This window comes from Corvus moneduloides, chromosome Z (genome assembly GCF_009650955.1).
Source record: "Corvus moneduloides isolate bCorMon1 chromosome Z, bCorMon1.pri, whole genome shotgun sequence".
NCBI classification, from domain to species: domain Eukaryota; kingdom Metazoa; phylum Chordata; class Aves; order Passeriformes; family Corvidae; genus Corvus; species Corvus moneduloides.
Genome location: NC_045511.1, coordinates 65526995 through 65553585, shown reverse-complemented (window position 1 = coordinate 65553585; position 26591 = coordinate 65526995). Strand labels below are relative to the sequence as shown.

General features: G+C 43.2%; 1 protein-coding gene across 2 annotated transcripts in view; it reads left to right on the top strand.

Moving 5' to 3' along the window:
- DMRT1 (doublesex and mab-3 related transcription factor 1) overlaps window positions 1-26591 on the top strand; it is a 57751-nt gene that overhangs the window by 12015 nt on the left and 19145 nt on the right. The window contains exons 3-5 of one of the 2 annotated variants that reach the window (XM_032097022.1): window positions 10868-11151; window positions 20640-20799; window positions 25883-25935. In XM_032097022.1, coding sequence (XP_031952913.1) covers window positions 10868-11151; window positions 20640-20799; window positions 25883-25935 — 497 coding nt within the window. The remainder of the gene's footprint in view (window positions 1-10867; window positions 11152-20639; window positions 20800-25882; window positions 25936-26591) is intronic. The other variant, XM_032097023.1, reaches the window with a different exon arrangement.

The following is a 26591-nucleotide window of genomic DNA, read 5'->3' as shown; positions in this document are numbered from 1 at the left end:
TGTAAATTTCCTTCTCAAATCGAGTATCTCAAGGTGAATAATATGTATACATAGATATGCACACACAGTAGTCATACTCCCAGCTTTTATACTGAGGATTGAAAGTGGTCCTCGTTTCTCATGCTTTTAATTTTCTGAAGCACTGATTTTATTGGTCCTGATCCCATTAGCTGTCACACATGCTAATAACTTCAGATATGTAAATAATCCTGGTGTCTCAGTTCAGTGTGGACAAACATATGCTGGAGCATTAAAATAGTGCCCAGCACCTTCACAGTTGAAGCCATATTCAAAAGATTTTGAACATATTTTCTTTTCCGAAGCCATTCATATTTTTTCCGCTAAAGATTTGAATAAGGTCACTATAGCTGTGCTATAGTGACCAAAAGTGCAAGAAAAGAAAAAACAAGCATTGCCCCCCAGCTCACATAAAAGGGTCGACTGCACTGCTGTAGTCAGTGACAGAGACATTGAAAGGCGAATTTGCTGCTGTAGATACCGTATTGAAGGCCTGGAGCTTAAATTAATTGTGGAAATAAAATACTGTTTTCTGTAGGTTTTTATTTCTACTGCCATATTAGGAGGATTATTAAGTTGCATGCTAAATGTTTGCAGCAGATCATTTTTATTAAGTGTACACTAAATGTGAACAAAATGTGCCTTCTCCAGTTCTACTGAAATCAGAGGTATTTCAGCTTCTCTTAGCTGGATCTGGACTGGGTCTCTGTGTAGGACTGAGAAACTTACTATGCCAAGCTGCAATCTTCTAGATAAAATTGCTCTCTCCTTGTTTTTTTTCTTCTTTGCACAAATCACATTTTTTAAAAAAATACAGGTTTGTGTGAAGATTAAAATTAACCAAAAGTCTTGAAATTGAGAGGGTTTTTGAATTGTGTTAGAAGCACACACCCCACGTTAACAATAATTTCACACATTATAGAACAATTTTACATACAGAAGATAGGAAGAAAAGCTCAATAATTTTTTTCCAGTCCTTGCTTTGAAAAAAGACAGATAGTATTATTGCTGTATATGGGATGGTGACATTCCAGTTCCAAAAGGAACTGAAATCAGCAGGACTGGACAACTCATATGCAGTATTAGGAAGAAAAAAGAAAAAAACCCAACAACTTGGCTGAGGATATGGGAAGTCTCCCTCCAACATACTCAAGAACTGTCTGGATACAATCCTGTAAAATGTTTTGTAGGATGACCCTGCTTGAGTGGGGTGGGTGGACCAGATGACCCACTGCTGTCCCTTCCAACCTGACCTACTCTGTGATTTCCAGTTAAGTCTTTTAACATTGGGGAAATTCCTAAATCTTGAAAGAAAGCTGATGTCATGCCTGTGTTTCAAGAAAAGTGAGTGTGGTAGGGTAGCTGGCTGCAAATCCATCAGCCTGATACCAGTTTTTTTTAAATAGTGGAACAATCCACAGCAAAATGAAATATGAAAGAAGGGGAGAAATGCAGCTGTTAAATGATGTTCACACAACATGAATTAACAGAAGTTTATGGGTAAAGATTCTGTCAAGTTGGTAGTTTGTCGTTACAGAATTCTTTGGTGAAGTGACATACTGATGGAGTCACAAATCCTGCAAGGCATTTGATTTTTGTATCCCCTGGCATCTTGATTAGGAACCTGAACTGACAGAAAATCAGTATTGCATGTGTTACGTGGTTTTAAGGAGAATGACCCTATTTGTTTGTAGGTCTGAGTGGGGAATCTTAACACAATAGTGTTTCTAGAGGCATCTCACAGGAACCTGCTCTTTTCTGTTATCATCCCATTGGTATCTTGGAAGGAGATCTGCCATCATCACAGGTTGTATTGGTAGGCGATGGAAAGGTGCACGTACTGGCAAACACTGCGGAAGACAAAAGTGCAGTGCAAGAAGGCTTGGTTAGATGACTGGTCACATGCAAGCAAAAGCCATTTTAACCCATACCAGAAGTGAAAAATTGAGAAGTCTATCCCCAAGAAACATGGTCACTGCACAGCTGGTGATACTGGGGGGTACTGTGCTGAATGTTAGTGGTTCCTGGTGAAAGAGGATGAGCAAAAACTGGCACAGTCCTTCTAGGCCGGTATGTGATGGTGGAAAGCTGGTGAGATGGTCATGGAGCTATTGCTAGTGGGACTCCTTCCCTGGGAGCATGGTACATACCAGAAAGTGGGCTCAAAATGAATATTGGAAGGAAGGGCGTCACTGAACCAGAACCATGGAAAGCTGGGAGAGGGGACAAGGGAAGTACATCTGTTTCCCTGTTGGTACTGTTCCCTAGATTTCTCTTTGTAACTAGTGGTGGGGATGTAGCGATGGTCTGGACCCACACACCTGGACTTGAACTTGGAAGAGCTCAGGCAGGAGACAAAGGAATGATTAAAAGACCAGAGAACATGTACTGGAGTGAAAGTCAGCAGTTTATGTTACATTTTAGTGATCCCCTTAGATAATCTTTATTTAATCTCCAGTATGATTGTTCTGATTGTTTATGCCTTTGCCAGACTATGCCAGCTCCAGTTGAAGTTTTCTGTGTTGTTTCATGGGGTAGGTTTGGTGTTGTGAACAGCAGCAGCATTGGGAATGCAAAATCCTATGAATTCAGCATAAAGCTCAAGCAAGACTATAGGAAATAACCTTAATTATGAGGTCTCCCAACTTTCCCTGACATAACTGTTGTATAACAGTTACGCCTCTTTCTGGCAAGTTTTGTTCTTGTTAAAATCTGTTGTCCTGCTTAGAACTGGTTTAGCCCTTCAGAAGTTGAACTGAGGAGATGCCATTTTGCTCAAAGACCACTCTGGAGTTATTCCTAGAGGGGAGGAACGAATAATACCCATTCCTTCCAAGTGAAATTGATTCTTCCAATCAAGTAACTCTTGAGAAGCATGAGAGCACAGATGTTGATGTCTTGGCAGATACAGCAATTTCCTGCCAGATCACATGCCCTGTGCCCGCAGACATTGCTGCCATCATGCCAGCTCCTCACTGGTAATGCTGGCTGAACTCAACAGCACAGCAGCTGCACTAGCAAGTAATTCTTCAGGACACCCATGCACCCATGCAGCAGTTGTCAGACACACTGCAGGAAAGCTGCAGTGACTGGTTGTTTTGTCTTGCTGTGGTGGGAGGAGGTGGTAGGAGGGGTGGTAGGACTTGGCAGGTGATAAGGCATGGCTGTGATAAAGAGGTGAAATAGATTGGTGCTTGCACACTTCAGTTCCAAGGAAGAGGCCAGAGGCCTGCAAGAGGCTCAGAATTACTAGACCACACACTTTGGGGTTTGTTTGTTTGCTTGTTTAAGTGTGTATTCCTGCTTTGAGAAGAATGATGTATATATCTGGTTAGGTTTGGAGAGGTACTGTGGTATCAGTAAGGTGTTTTGGCTATGCTATATACTCCTAACCTGGAGACATGGCTGCTGTTAGCCCACACGCCTGATATGGCTGGTACTTGATATTTTCCATCTCTCTCTCTAATAGATGTTAGAGCACAACTGCATACCCAGGGCTGTCCAGGAAGGTAATCTGAACAAGAAGGAAAAAGGACCACCGGATTTCATGTTGGAAGAGAGCCATAAAACTGGCAGTTGATGGAGAGAGGAGAAGACACGGTTTCTGAAAAGCTTTCTGGTCAAAACAATTGGGAGGGCTTTAGATGTGGCTTTGCATAGGTGAATGAGAGTAAAAGAGCCCTGTCAGAAAGCAGGTTCCAGGAGGGGTATAAGCATAGTCTCCCCTCCTGCTCTGTGGACACTGCTTGTCACCAAATTTGTCTCAAGACCCTGTACTGCATTAACCAGAGCTGTGAATGGGGGGTGGGGTGGCTTGTGTTCTGCATAATGAAAGAGCAGTAGAATGGCCTTCGATGTGAAAGAGCAGGGATCAGCAGGTTACAAAGCTATGAAAACAAGATGAAATAGACTCTGGAGGAAGAGGAGAAGGAGAAACGGTGGAATTGGAGAGGAGGCAGCTGGGATCTTCTTCAGAGCTTGATGTTCAAGTTTAGCTGCTTGTTGCTGTCATGCTCCTTAAATTCTCATTGAGAGACTCCAGCCTTTTCCCATTCCCTTCCTTCTCTTACTGAAGGGGTTTCCTTTACTTTCCTTATTTTATCTAAAACAGGGAGTGGGAATAGGGAAGGTGTTCATGTGTAATATTTTGTACGGTATCACTATGCAAGGTACAAATAATAAATCACACACTACATGCTTACACAATTTACTGCCAGCTTTTGTGTATGCTGTGACAAGTGCTCAAAAGGTCAAAAAAGCTTCCTTAACAAATTTGATAAGATAATGCAGTGAGCTGTAACATCATGAAGTCCTGGGGGCCATAGACCAGAATAGAGGAAATAATTATGCATGGTAATGGGTAATTACGGATAATGGCCTTTTTTGGGGGTGGCAGAAAATTACACAACCCCACAGCCTTGCCTGAAATGAACATTGTCTAGCACATTAACTTTATATCAAGCTAAAAGTTCAATGCTGGAACCAGAGATAATCCACAACTTCTAATGGGAAGAGAACAGAAATACTCCTCTCAAAGGCAGAGCAAGCATGCTGGTTTTTTTTCCTTGGGAGGCAGAGTTTCTCAGCAGAAAGTAATGGTGCCAGCTTTCTTTGACATCTGAAATAGCTCTGTCATGATTGTCTGGTGGGAGAAACACATTGTACCAGAGTTTCTGATTATGATGCTAGGGAGTGATTTCACTCTGGTTTTGTTCAAGGCTACTGTCCAACCTCAAAGCCAGATATGAGCTAAACTAATGCATTGTAAGACTTAATATTGCTAAACCAGCTAATAGGAGTGTATCAATGCTTTATGTACTGAGCAAGGAGAAATTGTCAGATACAGATACAAGATTCCTTTGAGGTGTGAATGCAGATGTTTCCTGACTGAATAACTTCTTGTGTGTGTGTTTTAATGGCACAGCTGTCCCTGCTGTAGGAGCTGGCTTGCAGGAAGGTATTAAAACTGGTGAAAACAGTCACTCTAAATTGAAAACTACAGGAAATGGAAACTTACCAGTAGCTGAATGGCTCACTGGCCGGTGTTTGCCTGCTCCTTGAGTCAGTGTGTTACTCGAGTAGTCACCGTTCTGTATTTTCACCAGCAAAGCTGTCTATGTGCAGAGTCTCTGTAGGCATAGAGAAAATAAAAACTGCTAACCATTGCTTTATATAAGAACACATGCCGATAAATGAGGGCAGATAAATTCTCTTAATTGTCACAATGCATATACAAGTCCCTTTTCTGAAATACACAATCAGATGGAGACTAATCAGGTCTAATGCCACATGAGTAAATTGAACCATGTTGCTGCTTGCTCTCAGACTTTGAAATGTGGCTCTGCTATCCTGATTTATAAAGCAGTTCCTGGTGTACATCTGTCACAAGCTGACTAACAATCTCCCCCAGATTTTTGTGTGGTCCAGAAACCATTCCCAGTAGGCACTTTGGTGCTACCACCCTGTTTCACATGCTGAGAAAGTCTAGTAGTATGGACTCTATGTCATTGATCTCACATCAGAGACTTACCCAGACATACTTAAATTAACACTGTCAGCATATAATAGATGTAAAACTGGCCATTAACAGTACCAGTAGGAATAGAAAATACTCTGCACTTTTATGCAGCCTTCAAATTTCAGTGTTTGTATTTCTCAGTATATATCCTTAAAAATACATTTTCCTCTGTGAGAAAGAGATGATGATAGAAATTCCTGTAAATTACCTGGCATTTCTCCTTTCTCCTCCCGGATGATCTATATACTGGCCTCTGCGTTGATTTTGCCATGCATATCCGCAATTTGTGTAAATCGCCATAGCTTTATTGAAGTAAATGGTCTGAGACTGGTTTACATTAGCTAAGGACTGGACCAGTGTTTTTCACCGTGCTCTGCTAAGCGAAGGCAGGAGCCCATCATAGGTTACTGAATGTAAAAGACCTATATGTGTAACTGACCCCTAGTACTCACCTTCTTTAAAAGAAAATACCAGCCACCCTGAAATGAATTACTGGTTAACTACTATTAATATGCCATAGAGCTGGAGAGTCGTCTACAACACTGCAAGATCAATAACAGTATTTATTGTGCATCATATTGATCTTCTATGAAAGAGTGGGCCATATTTCACACTGTGTACATAGTGCAAAAAAAGTAGCATCAGTTCTCTACAGGAATTAGTAAAGACATAGAAAAGAACTTAGAGATCCAAGGGCACAGCTGCATGAAGGGGTACTGTGGTCTCACTGCAAAAGTGTTGCTCATGGATGGAGAGCCTGCGATGGCCCTACGTCTGAGTACATACAGACAGGCCCTACATCTCAAAAACTGAGAGAGAATTTCAACCGTTTCTTTTTTTGTTACTGTTATTCTAATTTCCATACCTCCTTGTACAGGCTCAGTCCCATTTTTGATCATGTCCTATTTGCAACTTCCAAAATATTAAAACTTGTGTGTAATAGCAAGGGGAAGGCCCAGGAGCCCTTCCTACTTTTTCCATCTAGAGAGTAAAGACAGCCAAGGCATTACCCAGCTCTTGCAGCAGGTCTCCTGTTTTAAAGTGCAGGTGGAGGGGCAGAGTGGGAGCCTGACAGTGCAGCAGGGGTTGCCTTCTTGAGAGCTTAATTCCTCTTAAATTGCACCCTGATGTGCAGGTGTTGTACTGCTGCAAGCTCTGTGGCAGGGGAGGACTCTCTTCTTGCCAGCAGAGCCATTCAGCTGTGTTGAATTACACTTGGAAGAAAGAAGGAAATCAGCTGAAAGCTGCTTTCTTGACCTGGATGTTCTGTACTTGCTGGCAGAAAACAGTTGCAGGCTGACAGGCTCCCTGGAGGAGAGCACCTAGCTGGTTGAGCTGCTGGAGGCATGGGTGTAGGAGGGTTCAGCTGGTAGGTAGGAGTCTAGCCTTACAGGTATGGGCCAAGGACCAGCCAGAGGAACCCCAGCTGGATGGTTGCAGACATTGATTCCTATAGATCTATCCTTCCACATTCAGAAGCATGATGTCTCATGAGATTAAGGGAAAACTGACTCTTCCAGCTGTATTTCCAGTGCTTTCACAGGATTCCTAGTTCTTCAAGGAGTTGGATGTGTCTTTCCCTCCATTTGGACTTTCCTTTTGCTCCTATTTTTGTCAATCTGCTGGGGCACATCTCTGTGGTGTGGCCCTGCAGCTCAGAAGGGTTGTGTGACAGAGATGTCACAAGGTCCATGGATTTCATATCTCTGGGTTTCTAAGAGGAAGATGCCCCAGGTTGCTGATACTGGGGGATTTATGCACATGGGTGCATGGGTGGCTGAATGAGCCAGCTCTACAGACCAGCTTTGGAGACAGCTGATAGTAGTGTAAAGACTACTGGAACGTGGAGGAACAGCTGAAAGAGAGCAGAGGACACTCCTGGTGGGTTTGTAACAGCCCTGAGTTCTGTACCACTGGTGGGTGTTGTGCAGCTACATAAAGGAAAATGTGTGACAAGTCAAACCTTTTGCACCTTTGGTGCCAAATGATGGTAGCACAAACCACAGATAGGAGATAAAAAGAGGAAAAAATGATCAAAAAGCATTTTATTTTTTCTCCTTCTTACTGCAGCAGAATACTGCCACTGCTGCTCTTCAGGAGGGAGCTGTAGCACTAACAGCCACTAGAATGTCACAGAAGCATCAGGAATATCAGGACTGTGTGTGTGATCTGGTGGATAGCTATGGGTAGGGTTTCTGTTCTAGCCTAGCTCATCTTGTCCCATGTTAGGAAGTGTGGTGCATAAGGCCTTTTCAAAAGTTGCAACAAAACCTGTTACTTCTCCCCCTCTTCCTTTTAGCTGCTAGCTAGGATGTAGGGTGGCTCATCTTTCCTGTGTATTACAGAATCAGAACCACAGAATTGTTTAGGTTGGAAAAGACTTGTTAAGATCATTGAGTCCAACCTTTGACCTATTGCTACCTGTCAACTCGACCATAGCACTTACTGCCACATCCAGCCCTTTCTTGAAACCCTGCAGGAGTGGTCGGTCATTCTACCACCTCCTGGGGCAGCCCATTTGCAATGCTTAACAACCCTTTCCATAAAGTTCTTCCTGATGTCCAGCCTGAACCTCCACTGGCACAGCTTGAGGCTGTTTCTTGTCATCCTGCCACTTCTTACTGGGAGAAGAGTCCAAACCCCACCTGGCCACAGTCTGCTTTCAGGCAGCTGTGGAGAGTGATGAGGTTCCCCTGAGCCTCCTTCTCTCCAGGCTAAACAACCCCAGCTCCCCCAGTCACTCCTCACAAGATTTGTATTCCAAACCCTTTGCAGGTCCATTGCCCTTCTTTGGGCACGCTGCAGCACCTCAGTGCCTTTCTTGTACTGAGGGGCCCAGAACTGGATACTGGTGTGGCCTCACCAGTGCTGAGTACAGGGGGACAATCCCTGCCCTGGTCCTGCTGGCCACACTGTTGCTGGTACAGGCCAGGATGCCATTGGCCTTCTTGGCCACCTGGGCACACCCTGGCTCATGTTCAGCTGCTGGCACCAGCACCCCCAGGTCCTTTTCCTGTGGGCAGCTTTGCAGCCACTCTGCCCCAGCCTGTGGCACTGCCTGGGGTTGTTGTGACCCAAGGGCAGGACCCGGCACTGGGCCTTGTAGAACCTCACACCACTGGCCCTGGCCCATGATCCAGCCTGTCCAGATCCCTCTGCAGAGCCTTCCTGCCCTCCAGGAGATCAACACTCCTGCCTGACTTACTGTTGTTGTGAACTGACTGAGGGTAATCTTGATCCCCTCATCAGATCACATAGGTGTAAAAAGACCTCATCTTCCTGATGCTAGTATTTTTAATGGGGAGTAGTAGCCCTTCTAATGATGCACTGTAAATTGAAAGACACTGCAGAGATTTTAGAAGAAATCGTGCATTTGTGCAGCATAGTACAGCCCTGTCAGGAGTTCAGAGGACAACTGCCTTGCATGTCTCTGTCATATGAAATCTGTATCCCAGCAAGGAGTGTGTTGGAGGATTTTGCTTTTGGCTTCTATTTTGCAACATTTAAAGCAGAACAATTGGTATGCAGCTTTATTTGAGAGGTAAATTTAGGGAGGGAAGTCAGGCTTGTGCTATGCCAGTGGTCTAAGTTCTGATTTTATCAAAGATACAGACAAAAGGATCTAAGAGTCTTGCCCAGAAGCAGAATAATAGCAATTTAAAAAATTATAAAAATGAAAGTGCAGAAACTCTGAAAAGTCTTCTGTGGCATTGCAGGCACTTCCGTTTTGTGTGCAAATTTGAGAAATACTCCAGATAAACAAGGCCAGCTGACTTGGTTCTGCAGAGAAATCAGATGCAGGAGGCATAAAACAGTCTTTGCTAATAAATGTGAATGGTTCATTGATGTCAACAGAATGTCAGCAAGAACCGAATGGGGGCTCTGTGTAATTTAGTGACGTGAAAGAAGATCATCCATGATTGCAGAAAGCTTTCATTACAGCTGAAGAAGTGAAACAGAATTGCATTGTAAATGGCAATAATTGGTAAAACTGATTATTGGATCTAGTATGCAGCTAATACACAGTACAGTAGAAGTTGTTACCATGTCTCTGAGAGGCTGGTAAATGCCACTATATTGCTTCTGCCGGTAAGTAGCCAAGATACAGGTACACCAAGAGAAAGATCCAAAACAAACTAGGCCTGCCTGAAATGTCGCTTAGGGCTGTTATTTCCTATGTGCCTGTTGCCCATGCTACTTCATGTCCATACCAGTAGCTCTTTGGAGCTCATCAGTGTGCTTTAAGCTACATTGTTTTCTCTTCCACAAAACAGTTGAACAAACATCATGGGAAGAGCAGGAGCTCCTTACAGAGGACTGGTACAGGGCAGGGTCACAGACATGCACACTGGAACCAGAGCTGCAGATATGGCAGGATTTAGATATTTTATTTTTTCCCTTGTAGTTGTATATAAGATTGTGGCAGTTTTTTGTTGTGTCTGGCTTGGCGATGCAACTGATAGCGCATATCAGAGAGAACTTGGTGTGCAACAAGCACCTTCCATTTTTCATGCTTGCAAATATTGCAAGGCACTGGTTTGCAGTGGAGTGGGGAAATCATGGCTCCTCATTGTCTGAGAAGCATCCCCATCTTAGGGAATGACAGGGAGGCAGACCTGGCCTGTCTAGAGTGCAGCCAGCTAACTCCTGGTCTGGAGGCACTCCAGAGTGGACGCAGCAAGTCAGGAGCAATACCTTTCTCCTCCTCCTCCTTTGCTACTGGTGGGGGATCTTGCTCTGCTTCATGATTTTGTAGGTACAGGAGCTAAATTTGGGTATGAAGGCTCGGCAAGGATTGAGGACCTTACTGCTCACAGGTAGCATGTGGGTTTCTGGGACACCTTGGCTGATCCTGTGCTACTTTCCCTACTGCAGCTTCTCTTGCCTTGTGCTGTTTGCCCTTCCTAGAGGCATGTTCAGAAAGTGTCCTCTCACCTTCAGGACACTGGCTGCAAGGAGTCATTCTGTCGCTAGATCCTTTCTGCTTCTAGAGAGTTACAAGAGACTTAGCACACTGTTACAGGGTAAAAAGTAATAGACTGCAAAGTTAGGTGATGTAAATCATTATCCCCAGCAATTGATACTGATTGAGGATTCAGAGCGTTGTCTTAACTTGCAGTTGGTTTTGTCTGCTGTTTTGCAGTCTGTGGTGCGTCTGGGTGGCAGTATTGGACTCCGAGTAGCTGTTGGTCCACTTGAGTTTCCACCAAACACGCAGCCGTGTTTCACTTTCAGCTCCTACCTCTTCTTACTTAGCACTCTGTCCAGCCTTTGGGAGGAGTAGTAGCTCATTAGAAGGTGAAAGATAATGATCTTTTTTTTCTTTTCCAGAGGGACGGATGCTCATTCAGGACGTCCCTTCCATCCCCAGCAGAGGGCACTTGGAGAGCACATCTGAGTTGGCTGTGGACTCCACCTACTACAGCAGTTTTTACCAGCCGTCCCTGTATCCTTGTTACAACAACCTGTACAACTACTCCCAGTACCAGATGGCAGTGGCCAGTGAGCCTTCCTCAAGTGAGACAGGGGGTACGATTGTAGGGTCGGCCATGAAGAACAGCCTTCGAAGTGTCCCAGCGACATACATGCCAAGCCAGTCAGGAAAACAGTGGCAGGTATGATCTTACAGAGGTGTTACATGGAAGAGTGAGATGGACAACAGGCTGTTTCCTGGACTTGTCTCTGACCTCCTGTTTGCTGGTTTCATGGCAGTGCAAAACCAGAATCATATTCCAGGGTGGCATTAGGACCCATTTTAAGAAAATTAGACAGAATGGGTGATAGCAATGCAGCACAACAAAAGCAGTTACGTAGTTGGACAGTGATAATGGTATGGATAAATTGCCACAAGCACAAAGAGCACTCACTTGATTTTATCTTCTGTATTATGTCACAGCAGATTATAGATTGTTTTCCAGAAAAAGAGTCCAACTTAGTTGCCCAACATAACATCCTGAGAGCCTCAGGTGTAATTTCTGGGAGTCTTTCCTCTTCAGAAACATACTCTTTTCCATGTTTCACATCTGAGGTGCTGAGGTGACCCAGGAGACCATCCTGCTGTGCAGTGGTTTGGTTGCAGTCAGTTGAATGTGACATGGCATATTGCTGATTGTGTGTTCTGGCAATGACAGCTTCAGAGCTTGTGCTTTTTGACTTCTGTAGTTCACATTACAGGCAGTACCTGAGAGGTTCAAACCAGAGCTCTGTGTACTTCGTTAGGATATAAAGCAAATCAAGCCCTCTCACTCTAAGACTTGATAATTGTAGCATCCAACTCAGTACTGGTCAGAAACTGGAAAAAGGAGAAATCTGCCAAAGTGGGGGATTCTTGGCAAAGTGGAAACATTTCAGTGACTCTGAAACTGTTTGGTTTTGCACTGCAGAGATGGTCTTTCCATCTGAGATTGAACTAGTAAGGCTGTACCCTCTGAGTCTGTGTATGCCTGTGTTCCTTGTGTAAGGACAGGAGGGGGCAGACCTTTTCTGTAGAGCATCAAGACAGGGCAGGCTGCTTCTGCAAAGGCTGTATTGTGAAACCACTCAACAATGAAATGTCCACCAAAACATCCTTGTGTAAGGGAACAGATAGGTCGTCCTGTTTGCTGACAGAGAGTTTCTCTAGCCAGGTGTCTCTGGCACAGGGACCAGCTCTGAAAGGACATTTTAATTTTTGATACTGAGGAGCTGAAACTAATGCCAGGGCGTTACATCTTTAATCTACAATAATCTTTAATCTTTAATAATCTACATCTTTAATGTAGATTAATGTCAGATTTCATTAGTCTTTGTTCTTTGCAGAGGCTCACATGCTTGAGCATGTAGCATTTATCACTATTCCATGTCCCTTTTTTTGCCGTGAGTACAGCTGTATGGGATAAGAAACTGTCTCTCTCTCTTCTGCGGTGCAAGCCCACGCCATGAGAGCTCTCTTCTCTTGGTGTGTTGATACATGAAGGTACACCTTTTCAGTGGATGGCATCGTCTCTAGCTGATGAATTTGACCACCAGACCAAGGGGAAAATGAGTCAAGGCAAGGTACAAGATTTTGTGCATGGTAATGGGGTGAGATGCCAAGTGCTTCTTTAACTCTTTCATTTTGGTTGATTGGCTTAATCTGGTATAGCACAGTATTTCAGATAGAAGGTTACTTCTCAAGCGTCTGCATGCAGCACTTACCTTTCTGATGCATGGAGACACCATCACAACACAAGTGAAGGGTGGCAACATTTGCCTTGGGAAAATAATGTTTTTGCAGGCTGCTAGTCCCACACTTCACCTAGCATTTAGTGTTTGATTTAAAATACGTTAAACCTTGGAATGAAGATGTGGTGTCCTTGTGGTTCTGTTGTCTTGTACAGTCATTTATATAAAAAGTCTTGGCTTAGAGACTCTGTGTCTCACTTGGGAGATTGGCTTTTGCTTGTGGAACCTTTGACACCCTGTAAAGCAATAAGGTTTCCATTAATTTTTATCTTCAGGCCCTTCAGAAACTAACTTCTGCTTAAGTGCAGAATTAATTAATTAATTAATTAAGTCACTCAAATTAGTGAGATACTGAAGAGGTAAGTAAGGAAAAAAGAGATGGCTGTTGTCAGAAAGGACTGTTTTCCTTCTACCAGCAGCTTCAAAGCTGTGGATGTCCCTTGTGGGATATATCACATGATTCTACTCACCTTCGTGTGAATTTAGTTATCTAGCACATCTAAGATTTTAATTTCTCCAGAGCAGACCTTTTGGGATCCCTCAGTGCTGTTTTGGTTAGATGTCTGAGCAGAGAGAATAAAGGTGCTGCTTTTTGCCTGCAGAAGTGATGTTTCCCCAGCTTCTAAGTGTCCTAAACTCAGGACCCACTTCTCCTGGGCAGTAGGGCAGAGTGTATTTCAAGGGCAGTGTTATGTAACTTACAGGCTGTTTCTCAGACTGATCTGCAAGTAGGATTGTTATTGCTGGAAGAGTTCTGAGTCATAGAGTTTGCGTACTCTTACAACAGCGTAATACTGCACAAATAATCATTTAAAGTTTTAGTGAGAGGCTAGAAAACATTTGGTGGCAGTGGGTGCAGTGATGCTGAGGTTGTAAAACTCCATGTGGCACTGAAGATGGTTTGTTGCAAGGGGAACGAGGTCTCAGTTGCTGCACATGGTTAAACATTGATTCTGTGCATGCGGGTTACCAGCCAGGAAAGATCACAGAAATAGTGTTAAATGGGGGATGAATAATTGATGAGCTTTCTGTCAAGCACAGTAAGGAATTAAAGGAGGGTTTCATTCAAGGCATGATCCTCAAAGAGGAATCAGACCTTGCTTACACCTTCAGGAGGTTTTGCCGGCAAACCTGTGCATGCTTTTCTTTCTCAGAGGAAATACATAGCTGTTACCTACACAGGGACTTCTGCTGGGCTGGTTGTACTGACTGAATTTATTTTTTACATGAATGGGCTTTTTTAAACCAGAGTCCGGTAGGAGTGAATATTCTTATCTAAGTTCTATTGCTATAACTGTTTCAATCAAAGTTTTTGATCTTTGTTTCTTTGCCGGAATCATAGCTGGGCAGTACCTGCTGTAACCAAATTAGGGCAGCTTGCTCAGGTGTGAGCTCACAGGAGGGTTTCTTTGAGTGTAGAAGTCATCGGTGTGCTCACTGGAAGGTATTCTAGTTTAAGCTGGGTAGACAAGGCACCTGGCTTTTCCAGGCTCACTTCGTGCAGGCTCATGGATCCTAGAACAACTTTAACCACATAGGGAGAATTGCATATTTAGTGTAAGCTAACTTCTGGATGCAGACAAGGCCTTGAGCAGCCCAGTTGTCCGCTGTTTCAGAATTTAAGGAGCACAAGAGAATAGCCAGGGAGGAAACGTGTGAGTGTGTGTGGGATGAGATGAGGATTAATGCATCATTGAGCATCAGCAAATAAACTGAATCACTGAATCTTTAATGTAGATTAATGTCAGATTTCATTAGTCTTTGTTCTTTGCAGAGGCTCACATGCTTGAGTAGATTCATAAAGGTGCAAATATTTTGTATATTTCTCTGTAGGTTTTCTTCATCTATAGACAGTCACACCAGAAGCTGTATCCATCACTCTTTGATAAGTGTAATGAAGATTATTGTTTTGGTTGAGACTCCTTTGGTCATTTATATTCTGCTGCTCCTGTCAGCTCTAAGGCAGATAATCAGATATGTCTGGTGTTGCACCTGAGGAAGAGACAAGCCTAGGTTGGTAGGAAGTGTAGCAGTTTTGGTGGTTACTGTACATCTCCTTTCACTCCAGTCCTGTGTGAGCATCTGGAGTCTCCCTTGAAGCTCTTGTATTTGCTCATTACAATGGGAGTTTGTGTGCATTCAATCCAATTAACAGTAACATCAGTTTGCCAGCAAAAGTATTGCAAGTCAGAGCAGGTTGATGTACTTGGAAGTTGGTGCTTCTGAAACTGGTCTCACTGCAATAGAAATACATGGGGTGATTGCAGCATTTTCTATCACAGCAAAAGTAAAACCTTGAGGGACACATCTGAATCCAATCAGAGTTGATTTTCTAGTTGATGACAGAGTGCTGGCATGTGATCCACAGCACGAGTCTCATCCGGACTCGATGTGAGTCAACATCATCCCCAAAAAATGTTAAAACTTCTGGTTCATACAGCTGAACCATTAAAAACTGGCAAGATACAGAAGGTGCCCCCACACCTGGGGACAAGTGGCTGCTTTTTCTTTGTTACTTTGGTAACTCCAGGCATCCTGGTCCTGGGAAAGGTTAAGGCTAGTGTGGAGGTTTTGGACACATTTCAGAATTTTGTACAATTTCATTTTTCTTATTTTTTTTCCCCCACCTTTAGTGCAACTTGGCAAACCGGTATTCTCACTTCTAGAACCTCTGCTTTTTTTTTACACCAGTTTAGAGCAAAAATAAATACTTGAGAGAGACTGGGAAATTTTAACTCATTTTCTAATGTGGGATTTACATTTACCATTTGGAAACGAAATATTTAGTATTGCTGATGTAGGAAACTCGTTTTTAAGGATTTCTTAGAAGTACTAAACGTGAAAAAATTCTCTTTTACTCAATCCAGAAGAATATGACTGTGATAGGACAGCTAGGAGTTTGAAGAATAGCCACTTGGCTAGTAAAAAAAGATGGCTCTTTTCAACTTCTGCCACCTGCTTCTGGTTTCTGGCCCAGTTTTTCCTCCAAAAAGCCTGTCTCTCTTACAGAAATTGCAGCCTTACTCTTCACAAGTCAGTGTAAAATGTGTGCATGTGTGTTTAAATATATACACATTGTGCAAGTCACCCAAGACAGTCCCAATTTTATGTGTAAGCAGTGAATTATCTACCGTATTCATAGCATACCCTTCACACTACAGATTTATGCTAAAAGTATCCTCATGTTTCTGATAGCTCATGTGTGACATGAATGCAATCCATATTTCTTGGAGGAGCTAATCTAAGTGGTTTATTTTCCAATACTGCTGATAGGGCTATATCTCTAGGTGTCACTGCAGTTGAGATTCTGATGGTAACATATTGTTTATGGGTCACTGCCTTTGTCTAAAAGAATGGGTTGGAACAGAATAGCAAAGGTTAATTAAGTTTGTCTATCAAGGAGGGACAGATATAGATGTGTCTTGTATTTTCTGTGCTAAAATCAAAGTAAGTCAAGGCAGGGTATCATACACTCATTTTTTCCTTGTGCTGGAAAACATGCTTAGCTGGTTTTAGGAATGAAACACCTTGGGCAGCATGAGTGCAACAGTAGTTGTGAGGGGTCAGCACATGCGCAGCATTGCAAGGTGGGAGAGAGCAGCAAACCTGGTTTATAATGCAGAAACTGAGGCAGGGAAGTGTTAAATAACTTGCCACAGTCACACAGCTCACAGGTGACAGAGGGGAGATTACTGATGCCTGACTTTCCCATTTCAATGCCCAGTGGATGCCTTCTTGCCCATGCCAAAAACCAACCTGTGAATTCTGTTGTTCGCAAGCAATGACACAAATGCAATTTTATGCCCGCTAAGATTGACTTCAAGACAGAAGGAGAAGGCTATGTTAAACTTTTAAGAGTTTCTCTGGTGTTTCCATAATTACTGAGTTTGGTTGAAGGAAGCTGTTGCTGACTCATGGGTGAAATAAAAGGATGGAAATCCTGGGTAACATGATTTTTTGCAGCCTTTGTCACCCAGGAGTAGCACCCATGACCTCTTCCTGTTTGTTTTTCTTGGAAATAAACCCCATAGTCAGGATCAACTGCAAAGTGTGAAGCTGCTGCTAAAATAACAGTGGCTCACAAGGAGATCGTGTCTGGCAGCTCCTGCAAGTAAAAGAATTACACAGGTGATGTTTTGCCTAAATAAGTATCTGGGAAGGGCAGGACCATTTTCTAGTCTCTGAGGCTAGAGAAGTGAGTCACCACTTGCTGCCTGCTTTGTCACTTCCCTGTTCCTGGTTTGGCTACCTTCTCCCCTCAGCTCTTTCTCCATGAAAAGATATGTAGAGGTTATGCAGATGCTGCCAGAAGCTTGGAAGGAGGAACTGAGCTTTACATGCTCTTCCACCAGCTGTTGATAAAGGTTTTTTACAGGAATGGTCTGATGCAAGAGTGTTTTCCTCATGTTTTTCCTGGATTTTGCTTTGTATTTTGTCACTGTTGGACACAGCTGGAGGGCTGCACTGACTGTTTTGCTCAGTGATGAACAAGTCCTGTTTCCAGTTTATCTGTACGAGGGCAAACTGTAGCTGCCTCTCAATTCCTCACAGTGGCTTTGCAAGGCACAGGGAAGGAATTTCCAATGCAGTCATGGTCTTCAAATCAGGCCGTATTTATTTGTTCATGAAGTGTAAGCATCCCACTGTTGCTTGCAGTACACCTTTTAAAACATTACTATGTGCTGTGTTGTACAATTTAGGGGAACCTGTAAATGTTCCGTAGACCAACTGTGCTGCTCTGATGATGTGTGTCTCCCATTAAAGTCTGTGAGCTACTTGGTGAATCCTGCAGCTGGAGCAGGGCACAAGCAGTGTGTGGCTGGAAGGGAAGCAACTTAGGAGCTCAGCTTGCCCTCTGCAAAGACTAATGCATGCCCTTCCCTTGCGCAACTCTTGCTCACCTAAAATATGCCTTGTTTTTTTGGTGTGTACTCTGCAGTGATACAAACCAGAGTGGTTTGTGGAACTGCCCCAGTTCATGCCTGTCTCAGCTTTGTTGTAGGGCTGGAAGAGGCAAGGGAGGCAGAAAGGGACACCAAAATGCCAGGCATTCTCCTCCTGTGATACCTGCATGACCCCAGCATTGCCCCTGGACAGGACCTAGGACAGGATCCCAAACCTGGTACATGAGTCTAGCATTTAGAAAGCTGAACTGCCCCGGATTGAAAATAATCTGAATATTCCAGGGCCTCCCCACGGCTGTCCTGATCTCCCTTTCTAGCACTCAAAAACCTGTAAGGATTCCACAGAGCTGCAGGAGTTAATACAGACCAAATGTCCCTTCTCATGAGATAGTGGTCTCCTAAGCCCGCTTTTTAATGGCAGCGCTAAGGTCAAGAATTTTTACAACTGGTTGTTTTTTTATTGTTACTGTAAAACAGGATTGCTAAGCACTATAAAAAGGCAACCTTATGGTTCAGATTTACTGTGGTGTGGATTCTAAACAGTTTAATAAAACAAAACCAAAAGCTTTTAGATTTTCTTCAGTGGTTAATACACAGCATATTCTTTGCACAGCCAAGCCTCTGGCTGTCAGTCGAACTGTGGTTCATAGACTTGGTGTGGGTAATAAGATTATAAAACATGTCTCTTGCTAGCCAGCTACCACACACTAATAATAATAATAGTAGTAATTCATTGCATCTAGAGATTTTAGGTGAGTTGTTTTTTTAAGAAATGGAGAAAACCCCTAAAAAAATCCTTGAAAGGAGGCGGATCACTGCATCCACTCTACAGGGAGGGGAAACGTGTGCATGAGCGGTTCAGTGCCAGGGAGGGATCCCTCCATTTTGTTACAGCTGAAATAATGCTGTCTCCTTCGGGCAAGCTTTTCTCAGTTGTACATGTGTGCACATGGCCTTGCACAAGGGAGAGGTGGAGATGTGTGGTCCGTGGGTGCTGCCCTACCCCACCAGGGGAAGGAAGACAGTGTGTGCAACACAGCAGACAGAGAGGAGTTTGCCAGCTTTTTTGTTCCCAGTACTTCCAGAGCTGTTGAGCTTTGCAGATACGCCAGTTCAGAATGCCCTTTGGATTGTGCTTTTGGGCAGTTTGTATTGCACTGAGGCAAGGTTTTGTTGAGGGAGTCTTGTTTTCAAAGAGGAGAGTGCCCTTTGTCATAAGAGGAGAGCCAATGTCAGTGGTTGTTTTGAGTTCAGGCTTCCTCAGGATGACTCATTGAAATTTTGAAGACTAATTTACTATTTATTCTGGATGCAACTTTTTCTGCATGTGAAGGTAGAAAACCAAAAGTTTTAAGTATTGCTTTAATTTATAATACAAAAACTCTTTAACTTTTACAGGCTAAAAGGAAGTCACCCAGTACATGTGCAAGAATATGTGAGTGTGCTGCTGTCAGAAGTCAGGCAGAGGTGCACTTTGCTTCCCTGTGAACAGCCACCATGCTCTCTCTCTCTCTGCACTTAATCTCACTGCAAATCTGCCTCAGAGAGCACCAACAGGGCCACATTATTTGCAGCTAGGCATGTGAAAATGAATATGGAGTTCTTACAGGGACCCCTGGAAAACAAGGGGTGACCGCATTCTGGGAGGTGCTGGTGGCTCCTACTGGCAGGACCAGACCCTGTAGGTCTGCTGGCATGGGGCAGCCATCTGGGACAGCAGGTTCACACCCAGCCTCCGCTGCTCCCTGGCTCTGAGCTTTGCAGCCTGGGAAGGGCTGAGGGATAGGGCTCCAGGCGCTGCTGGCTCAGACCCGAGGGAGCTACACTGGAGCTGGCAGACCTGAGGTGAGACGTCTCTGAAAAGGCTGTCAAGCATGTCAGCTTACACAGACATTGTGTAATGGCATAGCTGGGTGTGCATTATTGTTGCTACTGCTATCAATAACTGGTGCAAAACTCTGATATTTTGTCTCTGCCCAGAAGCTTTTCATCTTTCAATCAGTCACTTCCCAGCATACTTAGGGAAACCAGCTAGTGTTACCTTTCCTGTTGAAAATGTTAATCTTGTGAAGTGTTTTGGCTGCATTTTTGGAGCACTGAGGCCACATTGCATTGTAGGGCTTTGTAACAAATAATAGTAGCTGATAGTTCTTTCATAAAACAGAAATTTATGAAAGCATTACCACTTCTCTGAGGAGATCGGTTTAGATGATTTCAGGGCATCGGAGTAGGATAAACTTTGATTTCTGAGTGCTGCCGCTTTGCTGCAGTCTGTGGAAGGTAGAAGGCATATCTGACGGACATGTTGCTGACACAGCAGACTTCTGGCTGGTGTCCAGTTGTGGCTCTAAAACCGGCTCTTGTGTAGTCTAAACACAACTTGGTTTTTTTGGGTAACTCAGGAAAATATTTTTCCCATTTTACGGTGTTGCAAGAAAAACAGTGTGTTTGTTTTTGTGTGTCGCTGCTCAATGCCATGGAGCATATCCTGTGGGAGTCGGTCGATAGGACTGTCCTCCCTAGCCACCCAGCAGGTCCCGGACAGAGCAGTTACCACCAGTCTGAGATGGGTTAGTCTCTGGGGAGGTGTAGGAGCTGGATGGACACTTCACCTCTGACACTGGCCAGGAGCTTACGCTTCTCTCTGCCATAAGCTGGAGACTCTGCAGGAAGCTGCTTGCATGAAGGGTACTTGCTTGTGTGCCAGATGCATCTCCATCTGCAGTAAGATACAACAGCCGTAGGTGTGCTACTGCTGCTGCTGCTGCTGCTGGGTTACATCTCATACCACACCACCTGTAGCTGGTCAGTGTGGGCAGACTTTGAACCCACCAAATCAAAAACCCAAGGCCAGCATGTCAGAATTTTACTTTCCATGCACCCACTGTGACTTCCATCAAAGCTGTGGAGGGGTGGAGGGAGGGGATAGTGGGGTGCCCCCGTGGCACTGGGGCTTGGCTTTCACAGGCTGCTGTTGCATTTCTCTCTTCTGACAGGTGAAGGGTATGGAGAGACACCACGCAGTCAGCTCCCAGTACCGCATGTGCTCCTACTACCCACCTGCTTCCTACCTGGGACAGGGGGTTGGCGCTCCCATGTGCGTCCCCCAAATCCTGACCTCTGAGGACACCCCCTCCTTGGAGCTGAAAGCAAAAGGTAAGTGCACCCACTGGGGTACGTGGCACCACCTTGCCTTGGACCTGCACCCAGGAGGTGTGGGTTGCTGCTGGGAAGGAAGCTAAGCATCATAGAGTAGCTGTTTTAAAGATAGTGGCTGATTACTGGAAGGCTTGTAGCGTGGTGGCAGTGGTGGAAGGCTGATGGTGTACAGTCATGCAGTCTTTTACTTCAGAAGCCTCATGGTTCAGGAGTCTAGTCAGTTGTACCTTCTGCACTTACATATGTCTTTTAAGTTGTACAGTCACTTGAGGTACTGTGTTTGGTGCTTACCACCTGACTCTCTCACAGGAGTAAATGATCTTTACTCTAACCTCAGAATTACCTTTCTTCTCAGAAGTGCTGTGATTTTTTCCACAGGCCTCCCACTGAGCCTTTGCCGTCCTTTCTTAACCACATGTAGGAGCTACTCCTGCATCCCAACCATATAATGAAGCCCTTCGCAGACTTGCTTCCTTTTTTTTTTTTTCAAACTCATCATACCATGTTGCTTAATTTAAAACTACTGCAGATAAATCTTCCTTTCCATATTGTGTTTCAGGCTCTCCTAAGTATTACTGTAATCTGCAGTAATTTCCAGCACTGGTGAATTTACCTTGTTGTTTTGACAGTGTTTTTCGTGCTTCCTTGTTCCCTTACTCCCATAGCAGACAGTGCTAACACAGGTGTTAACATGGCTTTGCTGGAGTAGTCCAACTCCACTGAGCTGCCTCTCCATCACTGAATCTGGTCAGTAACTGATGCTAGAGAAATAAGAAGAGAAACAGAGAACAAAATCTTCACACTCTTTGGCATTCAAAGATATCCTGAGCCTGGACAATAAGCTTTTCATGTGTTTTGTTTCTCTGTACCAATCAGTGAACTTGGCAGTTTAATTTTGTAAGGTCTGTGGGAAGTATTTTTTTTCATTTACTTTACACCTGCCAAGTTTTAGTGGGTTGTTTTTGTTTGGTTTTTTATTTCAGAGTCACAGCACCGGTAACAGCATCCATCCTCATTTACTTCTCTCTCCTTCTACATTGAAATCCGTCTTGTCCTCTTTCTGTCTGGTGGAAGGATGTATGTCGTGTAGGTTCCATAAGGGTCTTTCTGTGGCTAAAGTCCTGGTGTTTGTTTAGTTTGTGTCGTGTGGTTGTGTCATGACAGGACCTTAGGATCCAAATGATGTTTTAGAAGGTGAAGTGTGTATAAAGTCGTATCTGTGGCTTGTGTAAGTCAGCACTGAGCCCTTGTATTCACTAACTCCAGAATCATTTATGTTGAGGAGGTGGTTTTTCTTTCATAGTGACTGTTTCTGAAAGTCTTCCAACTAACTGTGACATATCAGATGGATGAAGAAACAGCACATGGTGCGATAAAACCTTAGACTTCTCCTCCTTCTCTAGTAGTTTTAAATGGCTTAGAGAAATCAGTGATCCTTGGTTCATTTTCCTTCTCTTTTCTTCAGCTTTATTTTATTCCCTCTCTTCTAACCACCACTGAACAGTGACGTCTTCCTTTCTGCCCATTGGTTGGAGAAGCAGTTGGTTTTATGCTCAACTGCAGTTGACACTTTTTCTTGCATCCATCACTACTAACTCACTGAGAAGTCTTACCAGCCAAGTGTTTTTAAAAATAGACAAAAGACCTTATACCCTTTGTTCCCAAATGCACTTCAGTAATTTTTCATCACTCTAGAAAAAAATTATACGTAATGTTCCACTGATTTTTAAACTGCATAAATACTGTATTTTCAATAATCCCTGACTGCTTCTCCAGACACTATTCCATACACAGATATTGTTCCCTAAGTTACACCATCAATCAGAAACCGACAAGCAGTGAGATGTAATTTACTGAGATCAAACAGCATTTTCCAGACTCTGAAGAAGTGTTTTTCCATAGCAGGGAGCTAGTGGGTGAAAGAGGCACTAATGTTTTTGGGAAGAAATTTGAACCTGTGAGCAGGATCATAGCCAACAGGCTTCTTAGAAGCATCTTCCTTTTTCTTATGCATGTTCTTGGAGGAGATGACTGTTTTTACTTTTTCTGTCTACAGACAAAATAACATCCCCAGTAAATACATGATTTACTCTCCCATGACATTTTTCTTCTGGTGCTTTTCACAGACCTCAGAGGGTTGGAGGTTTGTTGCCTCTTTATTGTCACCTGTGTGAGTGCTGAGTGGATGCTGTGTATTAAAGAGGGTGGGTCGTTTCCCCAAAGTATTGATGCACATGTTGCAGTTGCTGTCTCCTGTAAAAGACACATTCTTAAGTATTTCTCTGTTGATTGTTGGGATGTCCAGTGCCTGACTCCTTTGTTATGAAGCCCAAGTGACAAGTTTCTGCAGGGTTAGTGGTTGCTACTTGCTGACGACAACTCCAGTGCATGTTTTAAAGAAACAAATCATATTTTATTCATTCCTTCTGTATCTTTGAAGTGGTAATCATGCTCAGAGGCTTCCTGTTCCTCTAAAAATATGTGTTGATGGATTTTAGATCCAGAAGGCAACATGAGGATCATCTAATCTAATTTGCTATGTAAGTAGACTGTAAAACTTCACCTAAACTCCTGCAGCAAGGCTGTGACTATATTTTTAAGATCTCTTTGAAGACTTATGTATGGTTAACCCAGAAATTTTGCAGGAGGGTAACAGTGTGCTTAGAAGAGCTGCAGGTCAAAATAAAAAAATTATTTTTTAGCCACATTTTCAAAACATCCTGAATGTGCATCTTAAGCAAAAAATGGCTGTTAAATTCCCAGGCACAAACCTGCAGTGGTCTTGCAACACACACATACAGTCTATTACCCACACTTCAGCTGCAACTTCAGCATTGTAGAGGCTTTGCCAGTTCATGTGTTGTCTTGGTATTTGAGTCAGACTGTTCAACTGATTTTGTTCTGGTATGCTAACTGCCTACTTAGACTAGCTACAGTAAAAGGGGTGAGAGATGAACTAGCAGATCACTGATCTACACTGTCAATGGTGTGAAAATCTCAGGAAGCTTCTAGCACTTGTGCAGGACCATCATGGCATGTTACGGTGTCTTGCATACAGTAATGTGCTGACATTTTCTGAGTGGCAAAATACCATCAGTCAACCTCCTTGCAGTCTGAAGTGTTTCCAAGTAAAATGTTTTGCTTCCAGCTAAGCACAGCTGTTTCCCTTTCAGGAGAAACTGGGGAAAACGGGGAGAAAAAGTTGATAAACTGGTGACAAATGGCAAAAGGATGCTTTTAGAGGGCTTCCTTAGGTCACCAATTTTAAGTTTTAGATGGTAGTTTCTAGGTAGGAGGGGGATTTTATACTCAGTAGTGCAGAATATTTCCTTCTCCTTTTTTCTGCAAAAGCAATGTGAGGAAAATACATATGAGAAGTTGTTGTCAAATCTTGTGCATGTGCATCCAAAGCATAGTTTTGGAAGACAAGTTGAGAAGAGGGGAAGTGAGAGTGGGACACGACAAGGTATTTCGTCTCCAAAAGCCAAGTACTTCATTCCTGTTGATTTCTGTGGGACATTTGCATGCTTTTCAGTCAGCGTCTCCAGCATTTCTATTTGTGAAAGAACCTGCATAAGCCCTTGGTTTGAGAGAGCAAGAAAGCACATGCAACACACGTCTCACTCTGTGTCCTGTTTCCACTGCATGAAAGTTCAGCATTTGCTTATCTGTATTAAAGTGTTTTCCAGGTTTGGGGAAGTGGCAGAAAAATTTAACGTTCAAATACAAAGATACAAAGGATAAACATCCCTGTATCTGCAGACACTTCAGATTTTAGAGTAGTTACCTGGTCTTGAAGTTGGTGTAGCGTAAAACCTCGTCTGTCATCATTGCGTGAAATGTTGAGATAATTACACCACATGTCTGGCCATGGTGAAAAAGATATATTGCATTTAAAATTTTTTTCTAGCTGCTGGACAGGTTTGAATTTCTGTTTTCCTGTCCTAGGTGTCATGCGTGTTGGAAACACAAGGAATGAAGCACTGAGCAGTGCTGCGTTTGCAGCTTAAACATTAAGTAGGAGTCTGAAAGTTCTCCCAAACACATGTAAGAAAAGATGATATTTTGATGCAGAAAACATCAGCAATTTTGTGTAAATAAGCAAACACCATTTTATGAAGAAGAACATTTCTGGTAACAGGTTTTCTGTATCAGCGTAACAGCTTCCAGCACTAAAACACTTGTTCACAGTCTTCTCTAGAATTCAAATAGCAGGTATCCCCAGTTGTGGAAATGAAAGCAACACAGACGTTTCCAGGATCTGCATTTAAAGACTCATCCTTGCTTCTCTGCTTGGATGCTGTATCAACAACAGTACTGAGTCATAGGAGAAGCCCAGCCAAACTGCTGGGCTTCTGCAAACAAAGCAGGCTGGTTTGATATGGCTGAGAAATTATCAAGGAACAGCAAAAAGCCTTGCCCCTGTCTGCTCTTAATTTGCAGCCGGCTGGGAAGATGCACTGACAAAGCTGTACTAATAAAGTGCTTAGGAACTGGGGAACAATTGTATCAAATAGCCCAAATTCTCTTCTGTCAGCTGGCTAGCCACAATCTGTGTAAGCTTAAGAATAGCTGTTTCAGTCCCAGGCAGTACAGGTGTTACCAGGTGTGAGATGTACCTGTTCTACTCCTGCTCTACTCTTTTTCTTCTACTCTGTCTTTCTACTCCTTTTCTACCTCTTTGTAGAGCATCACCAGAAATCGTTTTGAGTTTGGAAGGATTTCAGCAGCAAAGTGTATGGGGAGGATGAAAGTTTGCACCCAGAAGTTCAGCCGTATTTAGCTTGTGTGTTATGTGTATGTGTCTGTCTCCATCTTTTGCTTGAAAAGTGACCTCTACTCAAGAATGTTTGTCCTTAGTGATGAAAGAGCAAGCAGTGTTTGCTGAAAACTCAAGACTCTAGTTTCCACTATCATTTTACATCAAACTCTTAGAAATAGGTTTTGAAATAACACCGAAGAAGAGGAAAGGGGTGATGATATAAATCTGTAGATATTGAAGAGTTAGTTCAAGTGGGTCACTTGAACTTGGGGCAGCTGTTTATTTTTTTTTGTGCTTTCTCATTTCTCCTCCTTACAGTCCTCAATGGCTATGCTGCATGCAGCTTCCCTTTGGCACTGATTACAAGGATGGTGAGCAGACTTCGTATTGCATTTCTTCATGCCTTAATTACGTTGCTGGTTTTGCATGTGCACTGCAATGTTCTATCGATCTCTTTAGGCAAATGACTTTTTAACATGTCATTTTCAATAAAAATTTGAATTTTGGTTGCAGCTGAACAGACAGTTGTTGAGCGTGGCCATTTTTTTATCTTTTAAACTAATCGGGTTGCTAACCCTGATTCATGAGGGTATTAATCATACTTGATAATTTCAATAGTTGTAATAGCAGCTGTCAAAATACATTTGGGAATGTGAGGCAAATTCAGTATAAGCTCTGGTAACTTGTTTTTCTGTGTACTGAAGCCTTTTTATAAATTAATTACTGGTCTGTGTTCTAAATGGGGTTGTATTAGTGAAGATTTGAACAATATTAAAACAACTTTATATGGTCTGATGGGAGTTCCTATAAATAAAGTAATATGAGCATTTTTTTTGTATTCTGCTTTAGTTCAGTCCCCATTAAAGGGCTCGTCTTAGTAGTTTCTCCTCCAAATGCAGCATTTATGTTATGCTCACTCAAAAGCACACAGAGCAGCTTTGTACTGAGTGATTGCAGAATTACAGGCTTGTTTCATGACTTTTGCTGATTCACAGGTTTTGCTGATTCATGTCAGGGCGACTGACAA